The sequence below is a fragment of the Petaurus breviceps genome, unplaced genomic scaffold (assembly GCF_028583685.1).
Source record: "Petaurus breviceps papuanus isolate PSGF00001 unplaced genomic scaffold, PetGlider_PUasm1.0 90750, whole genome shotgun sequence".
Classification (NCBI taxonomy): Eukaryota; Metazoa; Chordata; class Mammalia; order Diprotodontia; family Petauridae; genus Petaurus; species Petaurus breviceps.
In genome coordinates, this window is record NW_027187335.1 from 9,573,391 (window position 1) to 9,587,282 (window position 13,892).

A 13,892-nucleotide genomic window follows, 5' to 3' on the forward strand; every position below is an offset into this window, starting at 1 on the left:
ATTGGCGAAGATGACCAGAAAGGAAAATGGAAAATGGAATTTCCCAGCCATCACCAGAACATTGTTGCCACCTTCAGCACCTAGAAATCAAAACTCATATCCTCATACCAAACCCACAGTTACAATCTCAGATTTGTACTAGGACTTTGATCCTTGTGAGATATCAGTGCTCACAGCTGCACCTAAACAAAGTCTCTGCTGTCCTGGGCTTCCTTTTAACCAGCCTCTGAGATGGACCATTCATCTGTTCTGCCACCGTGTATGTGTGTGTGTGTGTTGTATTTAGAATACGTGTGAGAAAGGACCATGATGGGGGGGGGGGGTGTGCTCAGAATGACAGTGGGTAGAGAACTTGCCTTGAAGCCAGGAAGACCTGGGTTCAGATCCTACCTGTGACACATACTAACTGTGTGATGCTGGGGAAATGACTTAATTTCTCAGAGCTCTAGGCAGTCCCCTTAGAGTCTGAGTTGCAGAAAAGAAGCCAACTTGCATTGGTAAAGAGTTTCCTCATCCAAGGAGTTCTCTGTATCAGTGAAATCACAGGTTCTGTCCCTTCCCCCTGCGTATAGAGATAGGTAAACACATACATACTCACACACTCACCCTTAATGTTGGAATATTGGACTCCATTGATCAATGGGAGCTAGCCCAGAATCACTATGAAATTAGACTTGAGAACTTGTGTTCCAATCTAGTTAAATAATTTGGGACATGTGACAGAATAAATACAAAATAATTATAAGGTAGTTGGAGAAAAGTATTAACAAGTTAGGATCAGGCATCTTGTAGAAGTTGTTACTTGAGCTGTATCTTGAAGAAAATGAGGCAGAGACAGGGAGAAAGTGCATTCTAGATGTTAAGGATAGTGCAAAGTCAGAGACAAGAAATAGAGGGCTCTATGTGAGAAATAGAAAGCCAGTTTAGCTAGACCATAGGATATAAGAACAGTAATGTATAATAAAACAAGATAGTTTGTAGCCAGCTTATGAAAGACTTTAAAAACCAAACAGAAGTATATTTGATGCTGGAACCTATAAAGAACTGCAGAAATTTCTTGAATTAGGGTACTGACATGGTCAGTGGGTTTAAAGCTTAATAAAAATCACTAAGGCAACTCTGAAGGATGGATTGAGTGGGGACAAACTTGAATCAGTGCAATCAATTAGATGTTAAAATAACCAGGCAAAAGGTGAGGAGGACCTAAAATAAGATGATATCTCTATGACTAGAGAGAAAGGGTAGCATCTGAAATGATGCAGAGATGGAAATAGCAGGATTTGACAGCTCATTTCATATGTGGGGTGAGGTAGAAGCAGGAATGCCTGAAAATACCAAAGTTACAGACCTGGAAAACTGTAAGAATAATGGCATCCACAGCAGAAATAGAGATGTTTCGAAGAGGGGGAGATTTAAATGAGTTCCAGTTTTGCACATGTTTAATTTAAGATGTCAACAAGACATCCAGTTTGAAATGTCAAGTAGGCAGTTGGTGATCTGGGGCTGGAGCTTAAAAGAGAAACTGGGAGTGATTATATAGATCTGTGAATTATCTTAATAATAAATAAACTCACGGGAACTAATGAAGTCTGCAAGACAGCATAAAAAGAGAAGAGGGCTTAGGCCAGAGTCTTGTGGTATATTCACAATTAGGGGGCATGTTAAGATGATAGTCCAGCTAAGAAACAAAACCAGGAGAGAGAAGAGTCAGGAAAATCCAGTGAAGAAACAGTATCATTATTATCAACATGTTATCTGGATTTTTATTTTATTATTTAGCAAGGAAGCTGCCTCTAAAACCAACTTGAAGTTCTGGCCATGAAATCACATCTATTTTCTCTTAACTTCTTGAAAACTGATAGCCACTACAAGGAATTTATAGGAGGGTAAAAATTAGTGTAAAGAGATCATTATCCCTTGGTTCTTTGAAGGTCTGATTAAATTGTATGGTTAAAAACTGAATTTTTGTAAGATATTACTGATAGCTTTCTTTTTGTTAATTAGCCACATGTGAGATGTGCGGAATGGTTGGAGTACGAGATGCTTTTTATTCTAAAACAAAGCGTTTCTGCAGTGTTTCATGTTCAAGAAGTTACTCTTCAAACTCCAAGAAGGCAAGCATTTTGGCGAGACTTCAGGTAACGGTACAGAAACTTTTTTATTCTTTTGAATCTTTAATTTCTAAAGCTTTTTATGTTTTTTGTCATTTGATGATGATTGACCAAGTGATGCTGCTGCCAGCTGGGTAGTGCCTTGTTTTAATTTTACATCCAGTTTTATAATGAAGTGATTTTGTTAAAAAAAATTCTCTGAACCTCCTTAAGAAATATCCCTGTTTTACCTCAAAATGATGTTTTTTATTACATGAGTGAATTAAATAAATTATATCCATTTCTCAAGTGAATATATATTGAAAATGGCTAGGTAATTTTTCTCATGTAGCACTTGAAGCAGTTTACTTTTAGTATAAAATAAAAATAAAGGTTTTGTTTGTTTTGAGTGAGAGGTTACTTTTCATGATTATCTGCTAGTTTTATTTTGCCATTATCTTTGCTTTTCAGTGTTGCTTGCATTTATCAAATTGAAACTGCATTTCTAAATCCTTGCAAGTTTGAGGAGAAAATTAACCTTCAAATACAGAATCTCTTAAATATTTATTGGCTTACTGACAAAATTATCATTTGAGTTCACATTTTAGCTTTTCACAGTTCTTACTTGATTATTTACATCATAGATTTTATCTCCTTGAGCACATCTTAAATATTTCTTTATTCCACTTAACTGGTAAATACAATAATTTCCCCTCTTTCTTTGCAGTAGCACTGCTAGTTCAACTGCCAGATTTCAGGAAATATACCACATGGATATTCATTAGTTGCTTCATCAACTGCCCAAAGAAACTAGTCTAAATCTCTGTGGCTGGCAGTTTGTTGTGTTCTGAATTTTACCCATGACTAGACTTGTCTTTGTTCCTTTATCTTCATACTGAGAAACATCACAGTTCTTGCCTTCCAGTCTCTGAGAACTAAATTGTCTTGCCCTGTTGTGTGAAGGTGGCACCCACTAAAAGTGACTGTGTCTTCTATGGGAAGGACTTGAGGCTTTGCCACAGCCTGATATTTTAACTGTGCATATATGTTATACTTAATAGATGAATATTAATTTATTAATTAATAACCTGCATATTGCTGTGGCAGTTTGACATCCATGTATTTCTGCATCCTAACAGCTTCCCATCTTGAAATTTCCTTGTGCTTCCCTAATTTATAATTTTCTAAAACATCAAGATTTAAATAACAACCTAGATAGTCATTTTTCTAGGGATGAATAAATAAGGTCACTCTGTTTACTTAACTCTTCTTGTTTCAGGGTAAACCTCCCACTAAGAAAGCAAAAGTTCTTCAGAAGCAGCCTTTGGTGGCAAAGCTAGCAGCTTATGCCCAGTACCAAGCCACCCTACAGAGCCAGGCCAAGACAAAGTCAGGTAATGTGGTGATGGGGGAGATCAGACTTGATGGAGGCTGAGCTAGGGTTGCCCAGACCTGATGTGGGAGGAACCTAACTGAACTAGCAACATCATCATAACAGAACCTTTCTTTATAATCCTAACTATTTTTTTATGCCAGTCCCCTAGAGGGCTGCAGAGTAGAAGAAAGCCTGGAGCCAAAGCATTTGGCAGGTTCTTGAGGGAGGAGGACAGAAGGTTAGAGACAGTAATAATAGCTAGCATTTATTTACTATGTGCTGGGCATCATACCAAGCGCTTTACAATTGTTATCTCATTTGATCTTCTTAACAACCCTGGGACATAGGTGCTATTATTATTCCCATTCCACAGGTAAGGAAACTGGGGCAGACAGGTTAAATGACTTGCTGAGGATCACACAGCTAGTAAGTGTCTGAGGCTGATTTTGAACTCACCTTCCTGACTTCTGGTCCTGACTCTGCTCATGATGGCACCACCCAGCTGCCTGAGACTTAGGGCAAGAGTAAAAAGCCAGGAGAGCCACCTTGCCCTCTGGAACATGTTCCCGTTCAGTAGTTCCCTGCCCACCACCCTTAGGAAGCTCCAGTGCAGAGACATGAGAAGTTGTCATTACTGTTCTCACATGTGGGGTGGCACTGACTGGCTTCATTAGGAAGATTCATAACCTTTTTGGAGTAGTTAACTTGTACATAGTCTAAATTAACAACTAACAGCTTTGATGTCACTTCATATTTTGTTTCAGTGGACTTTTACTGGAACTTAAAGCATTTAAGGTTTTGATTTTTTAACTTAACTTCCCTTTTTTCTCAGCAGTCTCCTTGGAAGGCTTCAGTTGGGGTAATTACATCAACAGCAATAGCTTTATAGCTGCTCCAGTGACCTGTTTTAAGCATGTAAGTATAGATTTGCTTCTTTTTTCACTTGAATAAGTATAAATAGAGAAATTAACTGGTTTTTCAAAAACAAGCTTTTGTTTTAACAGAGTATAATGGAAATTTTTCTCTTCACCTTGCATAAGTTTGCCATTGTTAATGGAGAGGAGTCCTATATCTGCACCTGATTATAGGGAAAGCAAAGAATTCCTCTTCTCATTTTGTATTGTATCCATGCATTAAGTCCTGAAGATTTGGCAGTGTTGTTAATATTGTAATGTTAGATATTACATTAAAATATTAACAAAGTATTCTTTAAATCCATCATTATTTAATAGATAATGCAAAATTACGTTTAAGTTGTCTAAGTAAAAGGACTAATTTCACTACTTCCATTTATCTAGTAATAAAAGTAAAGTCACCCTGTCATGCTTTTCTATAAATATGTAAAAAGTTAAAATGAAACGTTTTCTATTCTGCAGTTTGTTAATGTCCACCTTGGGGCCACATCACTGTCTCTTGGGACCCAGCAGATCTATTGATTATCATTTTTTTGTCACCCTTGGTATCTGTCTGGCCCCTTAGAGCTGATTCTTTGCTTAGATCTGAGGTTTACTTCCTAATGTTTTTGTTTTTCTTTTTATTTTGCAAGTACAAAGCAATAGGAATTGCTTATGCCTGTAGTCCCCAAAGCCAGCTCTTTATAGCAGCCTCTAAGACCTTCCCATTAATTATGGGTATAGTATAATGCTGTTTCAGCATAGTGCTATAGGTAATTCTTGGTAAACATGTTTTTAAGTTGATAATTAATATGTTAATATGGCATTTTTAAAATTTAGGATTCCAACTATGACTTAAGAAGGTCCTTAATTATTAAAGTATTCTTTTTTAAAAACTTGACATTTCTTTAGTTTTTAACTATTTCTTTATATCTGCTTTAGCTAGAGGTAGGTTCTTAAATGAGAAGTAGCTAAATTGTGACTTTTTATGGTTGTTAAGGCTGATCTTAGCATTAAGACTTGTTTAATCACAGATATCAGTATGTGGACAGTAGCTGTAGACAGAGCCTCAGTTTCTGCTGCTCCTGGAAATCCAAAGACATTATTCTCTTGATAATTATTGGTTTTCCTCAGGGCAAAATATATCACTTTTAAACAAATCATTGAATTTCACTTACATGCTCTAAATTAACAAAGCATTTTCATGTAGTTTCAGATTTGTTTAAATAGGATTTTACTAGTTCTTTGAAATGAAATGTTTGAGGTTTATAACTAAAAAGGGGTAAATAACAACAGTTTGCTTACCACTCTCCCTTGCTATGAATTAGTAGTGACTGGTCTTTGGCTGGAGAGATACAAATTAAAGTACCAAGCAAAGAAAGCCTAATTGAACTGGCCCAAATGGAATATCAAACATTTGATCTGAGTGAAATGTATGTTTATTTTAGCAACATGCAATGTTGCTATTGTGAGGAAAGCACACCACTGCATACCATGGAGTCACGCATATGATACGTAACAGTTTAGAGGAGTGTGGGGAAGGGGAACTTTGGAACTTGCTCTGTTTTCCAACAGCAGAGTTAGCTTCATTTATCAAAAAATTTTATTATATAAAATGGAGCTGCCAGAATTAAAAGGATAAAAATACCTTAGCACCTATACTCACTCTTCAGGCTTTCATTAATTCCTCCTATCACAAGGAAGGACCTGATGGCCCTCATTCATTTCTTTCTTTATTGACTTACTGTGCTTCAATGAGAATGAGTTTTTGAATTGACTTATTCATAATATGCATTTTTAAGCCTTCAATTTGTAATGAAGGAATAAAAAGGTAAAACATAAGTTCTTTTAGGGTGACTAGTGGTGCTTTTTGAGGAAGGGAAAGGACAGAGTGATCTCCATAGAGCACCCATTGTTCTTCTTGGGAAGCAGAAGTCATAGCAAATAGAAACCTCTTCCTAGGATCTGCTGTGACTAAAGGAATCTGATGTTTTCCTGCCTCAGCAAGGTCCAGCCTCTTCCATCTGCTCTTTTATCCCAGCTCTTCCCTCTGCCTCAATTCTCCACTATTCATTCTTTTTTTTTTCTTTTGCTCATTTGATGTTACTTAGTAGTTAGTGATATTTTCTTAGAAAAACTCCTTGTTTCACTTTAATTTCTTGGAACATACTTGATACCGTCTACATTTCTACTATTAGTATTGACCAAAAGAGTATAATTTAAATATATCTTCTTTGTTTAAATAGAGATATTCCTAAAATTCCACAAAGTGGTTTATCACTTACTATTCAAGAAGAGCAGTGGTAACATATCCTCAAAATCAAACCAAAGTTGACATATAGATTTAACATAACCAGAAGATGCATTTTTTTAAGTAAATCTGTATATATCATGACTGCTATCTACAGAATGTCTGATGTATCTTGTCTTTTATTTAGGAATTTGAGAGACGATCCTTATAGCTTCATTTTTAACAGTTAGAAGTATAATTGTCTTACTACCTTTTGGTTAGTCAGGTTTTTTTGCCTGAGGACTCATAATTTGTTTTCCAGAACACAAAATCTGCATCTCAAAATGGCTTTAAGTATCTAAATATAGGGACTGCATCACAGAATCTCAGAAATGGAAGTGACCTCAAGGGTTGTCTGGTCCATCCCATATGAGCAGGAATCCTCTCTACAGTATCACTAAGCTTCTGCTTGAAGACTTCAACCACTTGGAAACTCACTATTTCTCAGGCATCCCGTTATTCTTTGAAATAGTTTTTCCTTTACAATGTAAATCCTTTAGAACAGTACTGTGTAAAATCCATGTGTTCTTTTCTTCCATAAATCATTTGAATTTAATCCTAGGATATTCTCAAGCATAGCAAAATATATAGAGACCATCTGTACTACAGAGAATGGGGGTTGATTCTTGACTTTTTTCAGAAAATATTTGAGGATAGGACTCATTTCATTTAAAAGATGCTGTCATGCCCTGTTCCAGTCATCTATATGCTATAAAAAGCAGTAAGATAGGACTAAAATAGTAAAGCACAAAATATGTAAGAATGCAAAGTTATATATAATCAGATTTTTTTTTTTTTGCTTACATGTTTCAGATATATGTTATGCTAAACACTTTTGTAAATGGCACCATGTATACTAAAGTCTCTTCTCTTATTGATGTTCTCATCACTCAAGAGACCAAAAATGTTTTGGTTGTACTATCCCTTCTCTCTCTTTGAAAATAATCTAAGAAACTTTGAACCAAAATGAACTTTTATCAGTATGAAGGAGAGTATGCACTATGACTCCAAAACTACACTGATAGCTCATTCCACTGTATCATCTTACTCCTTTTTTTTTGTACCTAATAATGTATGCCAAGTCTTCAGATATGTAATAGAGATGACTTTGTTCATTTCAGACTTAGCCTGGGAGTGAACTTGTATTTTTGCTAAAAAAATTTAACTACCAATACCTACCTCTACATATGCTCTAGTACAGTTCATGAGCAATTAGTGACTCTTTCTAGAATATAATTAGCAACTTACTGAATTTCAGCTACTAAGATTGTTCTCTGGATTTATGATATTTTTAAAATATTCGAGTTCATTTGAAATTCAGCAAACTTTAAGTGCTTATTAGATGCAAGCATTGGATGATAGAAAGATAAAAATAATATAATTCTTGCCCTCAAGGGAGGTCACCATCTCATTAGGAAGCTATGACAAATATACCAAAAAATTTAAAAAACCTTACCACTAGAGACTAGACAATTAAATAGTAAGTGTTGTAAAAGAGATCTAGAGTGCTGTGGGCATTCAAAACAATAGATCGTATTCATGCACTGAAATTAACCTTCACTGTCTCCTCCTTGTAGGTTGTATTATAAATTCCTAAAGAGAATGATGTTTTCCATAGTAATTTAAATGTAATAGGGTATTTCTGACTGATTACAGTGAAACTATGGGGAAAACAGCTCTTTGCACAAAATTATTTTCTCAAAAAGCCATAAAGTTTCCTTTTTTATTTTGATAATAACATGGGCCTTTGCAGTTTACAAAATTTTTTCATATACATTATCTTATTAAATTCAACAATGATTAAGCACCTACAATATACAAAGGTGCTAAATGTTGGGGATATAAATATGAAAAAGATAGTACCAGTGGACTTAGTCTAATCAAGGAAGTTTAAAGGAGAGGTTTAAAAATATTTGAAGAAGACAAAACTTTAATGCAGCAGAGAGGATAAGGAATTGCTTCCTAGATAAGGTAGAAAGCATTTGAATTTTAAAATCATGATGAGGGTGACAAAGGTAGGGCAAGTGTTACAGACATAAGGATCGTTGTCAGCAAAGGCATGAGGTAGATAAGGTAGATCTGTAGATTATCTGTACTAATGTATAGATAATCTAATTTAGCTAGAGTATAAGCAGCTAAGTGGCACAATGGATAGAGTGCCAGGCCTGGAATCAGAAAGATTCATCTTTCTGAGTGTAAATCTGGCCTCAGACACTTCCTAACCCGGGGCAACCACTTTGTTTGCTTCAGTTTCCTCGTCTGTAAAATGAACTGGAGAAGAAAATAGCAAACCACTCTAGAGTCTTTGCCCAGAAAACCCCAAATGGAGTCATGGAGAGTTAGACACAACTGAAACAACTAAAACAGCAACAAAATTTTTGGTAGAGGAATGGTAGGGAAAAATATAGGTTTGGAAGCAAATCATGGAGTTGTCTGAAATAACATAGAAAAGTTTGTATTTTATTTAGGAGGCAGAGGTCTTTGAACAGAGGATTGATAGGTTCAGAGCAATGCATTAGGAAGATTACAAGGAGAGTGGTTACAAAGGACAGATTAGAGAAGAAAGAGACTAAAGGTAGAAAGGAATAATATAGTAGTCTAGGTAAACAGTAATTTAGACCCAGTTACAGGAAAAAAGGAATGGAGTGGGGACAGATAGAGATGGGGTAGGATGGACAGAACTTGACAACTAAAGGGCAGTGAGGAAAAAGTCAATGATGACTCTGAAGTTTTGAGCCTGTGTGACTGGGAAGGACAGTGGTGCCATCATATGAAAGAAAAGGCAGATTTTGAGAAGAAAGTAATAAATTTGGTTATAGATATCTTGAGTATGAGGTCCCTATAGTATATTTCTCCCTGTAGATATCTAGCAGTCATTTGGAAATATGATATTGGAGAATCATCTTCATAAAAGCAATAACTGAAGCAATGGAAATAGATCACCAAGGAGGAGAGACTAACAAGCAATAGAGAAGATTGAAGACAGGGCTTTGGTGACCCCTACCCATGGCCTACTGAATATTAGTAAGAGGGTGGGAAGTCAGCAAAAGAGACAGAAGAAACAGAAAGGTGGGAAAACTATTAGAATGCCCCATCACAGGAGGGTCCCTTTAGCCTCAGAGTAGCCCTCTGAGACTGTGGATTCCACAAATGAGAAAACTAAGGCTCAGAATAGATTCCATTAGTAGCAAACCACAAAGGCAGGAGTTGAGCCCAAGTTGTCAAGTTTCTAGTCCAGGGTTCTTTTCACTATATAGTGACATCTTTTGGAAAGATACCTTTGTTAATGAATAAACTAAACCTCCTCTGGGAAGAATAGAGTTGATTTACACTTGTGAAAATCACCTTATTTTGCATATTTGTTACATGTATGTATATACATACAATTTTGCTATTTCCTTTTTATGTGATCTCTTTGATTTTCTCAAATGATTTTGTTTTTTGCTTTACTATCATGATTCCTAAGGTCCATTACTAGCATTCATATTTTTTAATCAAAAGGAATGTATTTTTTCCCTTCTAAACCACTAGTCATTTTCCTATGTTTATATGTAACATATACAAGCACCTATCACACACTTAATGAAATTTCATATTTGGAAGGGACCTTAGAAGTCAATCTGATCTGGGGCGGCCAGGTAGCACAGCAAGTAAGAGCACCGGCTCCAGTGTTGAGAAGACCTGGAGATCGAGTCCCGGGCTCAGACACTTAGTACCCACCCAGAAACACCTGGCCGTGTAACCTTGAGCAAGTTACTTAACCCTGATTGCTTAGGGGCGGCCAGGTGGCTCAGTGAGTAAGAGCACTGGCTCCAGTGTCGGGATGACCCGGATCAAATCCAGGCTCAGATACTCAGCACCACACCCAGAAATAATAACTGGCCGTGTAACCTTGAGCAAGTTACTTAACCCCAATTGCTTATTTAAAAAAAAAAAGTCAACCTGATCAGATTCTGTGTTTTAGCAGAGAAGGGAACCGATTTATCAAAGATTACTCAAACAGTTTATTAGTGATTTAGTTATAGTGTTCTGTAATTATTAATCTTACTGCTACCTCAAACATCTTTTCCCTCTACTACCAAATTAAATATTCTCTCTCTCTCTCTCTCTCTCTCTCTCTCTCTCTCTCTCTCTCTCTCCCTCTCTCTCTCACCCTCTCACCTGTTGTCAGATTGCAAGGTGAGTGGGTTTTGTGAGAAAGGGAAGGATTTTTTTTGTCCTGTTAATCATGATTTCCTCATCCTACTTTGTGTGGTTTCAGATATATATTCTTTTTTTTTTAATCATCCCTTTTTTCCCTCTTTCTTGTGAAATTTTAACATATTCTCTGTACTTTTTTTTTATAGCAAACACATACTTTCTGTTTCTACACTAGATGCCAGTACATTAATTATCTCTTAAAATGAATCTTGAAAGTATACTGTAATGGTAACTTTCATGTAGATTTTGTCTTTATCACTGTTGGGCCAGATTCATGTATAATTTCACAGCTAAACACTATCCTCTACTCTTATTCATTAATGCCAAGGGTTTCTATGCAATTATCAGTGTTATTTGGGCCCACAGTATATATAGCAAGTCTGTGTAAATTTTTTTTTGTGGTCAGTTCTAGTGTGTATCATATCTATACACTTAACTGAGGATCCAAGCATCTCTAGAAATCCCTGCTATAATACACTTCTGAGCTTACAAGAAATCTGGGGAAAGGGAACTTCCCACAAAAATATTTTCTTACAGATGAGAAAAAAAGATCACTTTTGTTGTTGTTGTTGGGAGGCCCTTAGCATTTGGATTTGGGCCATGTCCAACAGGACCTTCCTGATTGCAGCTTACCTTGCAGGGAAGGAGAGTCGCTCACAGATTAACCCCCACGAGTGGTTCCTGGATCAGGAAGTGGTGAACCAGATCTTCCTTGTTTGGGGAGGCACCTGAGGTGGATCTCTTCGCCATGAGTCTGGAAGGTAAATTTGTTGTTACCTGTAAATTACGGTTCTGCTAGTTCATACTATGCCAATCCAGACCAGTTATCCCTCCTGCCAGCAAGTGAAGACAGATGACTTGAACGAAGATGGCTATCAAGGCCTGGGTCATTCAGTCTTCCCCATTTGAGAATATTCATTTTTAACAAAAGAGAATTATATATGTGTGTATATATGTATATATTCATATTACATATATATGCATATATATGTATATATAAGCTGTTTGTTTTACTATATGGAGCACATTCCACGTTGTGGTGCTCTTTTTTTCCCCCCATTTTTCTTTTTTCCATAGAGACAAACATATGGATTGGTTTAGGAGGGTCTAGCAGAACCACAACCTTACAGGCAAGAACAAATGTCACTTTCTGCTACTTTCTCCTATACCAATCCAGACTGTAGGAACCAAAAAGTCATATCCTTGTGAAAAATGAAGATCATTACCATTTTTAAATGAAAATACTGATACTTTATTTACTTGAACTTAAATTAGTTGATTCATTAAAATTAATTTTTATTCTAATCAACCTATCAGTTTGGCAGATAGACAGTCAGATCTATATTAGGCTCATACGTTCAGCTCACTAGCAATAAATACAGTGACCTAAACCAAAACCTGTGTGATAAATACAGCTGAAGTATTTCTCATGATCTACAAAGTCAGATTCTTTTCATATTTATTCTCTCCTACCTCCACCTTACCACCCACCTAAGAAAAAAAGATGTGCCTTAAATTTTTAAAATTCTAGCTACCACCTAATCTATCTTAAGTAGATTAATACTGGTAAGATCATAGAGACTGTCTTTTATATAAAAACAGATATATAATCCATCTTCCTTTAAGTTTTCTTATTATACCTGCTGGCAATAGGAGTAGCTTCAAAGTCTAGTGTGATATAGGGAAGATAGCAGAACATGAAGAATCCAGTATTTGACATAAATTAACAAATAGGCAAAAAAAGTGATTGACATATTTTTCCACAACTAGAGAACCCATTCATATCTACCCTCCAGAATCAGTGATAGCTGAGATACCCTGTTTTCACCATATATTTGGAAGCATATTTCATGCCCATCACTGGTACGGAGTAGTCATAATTGATTCTGTCTTTTACTTTGTGGACTTAACCTAGTTCTATATCCCTTCACATTTTCTTCACCTCAATCTGAAATTGTTCTTTCTCATACTTTGGCTCTTGAGAAGGTAGGGATTAAACAGATAATGTTTCATACAAGTTGGCGTATCAGAAGAGAGTCTACCAAAGAGAGGAAGACCATGTACAAGTGTCTACTGCCTGATGTTCAAATTGGCTAGGTCCTATATCTCTGATTCCTTTGGTTACTCATTCTTCTGGCTATATTTTCTTATATTGATTTGCCCCAAAATGTACAAATTCACCTGGCCTTACTTGGTTCCCTTCTTTATCATCAAGGTTTTAAATTATTTTAGTATGGTTCTTATCATTTACCTCCAGAGAAACTTTTAATGTTTTCTGTATTTCTAAAATTCACTTATTTAATTTAGTTAACAATTACAGTGGTGTGCAAATTAAATGGGACAATTAAAATAATTGCATTTATTGATATATACAATAAACCTTACAGCTATTTATATCTTTTAACAAATTTTAATATGCAATATGTCCTCTTTTTGCTGCAATCACTTGTTTTATATGATTTGGCATTGAGTTCATAAGACTTTGACAAATAATTCTCTAATTCTTCATCATGAAACCATACATCACAGTGAATATTAAACATGCCTTTGACAAATAGTCCATTTTCCCACATCTAGTCTTGATAACCCATAGGTTATCAATGGGGTGTGAATCAGGTGAGTTCCCAGGCCACTGAAGCGTGTTTCTCTCCATCTCTTGGACACATTTCTCTGTCTTTCATGACATAAGGTATGGGTAAAGGTTGTGGTATAATATTCCATCTCAACTTGGGAATTTCTGTCATTTTAGGATAGTTCTGCTTCTATCAGTAAATATTTATCAAAGTTTATCATTGCCTCACTGGGGGCAATCCTGCCAGGGCCATTAAAAGTAAAAAGTCCCCTGACATTTTTCAGCAGAGATTTTAAAGTCTGATGGAGAGTACTAGATCTTATAGGATCACCTAAACTTCTTCCAGCAGCAGTTTTGGTATAGTTTTGAATGAAAAAGAGTTTCATCAATAAAAAATTACCTTTTTTCAGTCTTCAGTCCTCTGCTCTTTGTATTGTCTTACTCATGTCAAGCATTTTTGTTTCATAGCAAC

The 13,892-nt window shown here is 36.0% G+C and overlaps 1 protein-coding gene across 19 annotated transcripts in view; it reads left to right on the forward strand.

Moving 5' to 3' along the window:
• Positions 1 to 13,892, forward strand: part of MBTD1 (mbt domain containing 1) — an 80,903-nt gene that overhangs the window by 30,899 nt on the left and 36,112 nt on the right. For 14 of the 19 annotated variants that reach the window (XM_069067495.1, XM_069067494.1, XM_069067490.1 and 11 more), the window contains 3 exons: positions 2,005 to 2,144; positions 3,370 to 3,484; positions 4,298 to 4,380. In XM_069067495.1, coding sequence (XP_068923596.1) covers positions 2,005 to 2,144; positions 3,370 to 3,484; positions 4,298 to 4,380 — 338 coding nt within the window. Of the gene's footprint in view, positions 1 to 2,004; positions 2,145 to 3,369; positions 3,485 to 4,297; positions 4,381 to 11,488; positions 11,610 to 13,892 lie in introns of those variants that run through there. The other 5 variants (XM_069067485.1, XM_069067500.1, XM_069067484.1 and 2 more) reach the window with 4 other exon arrangements.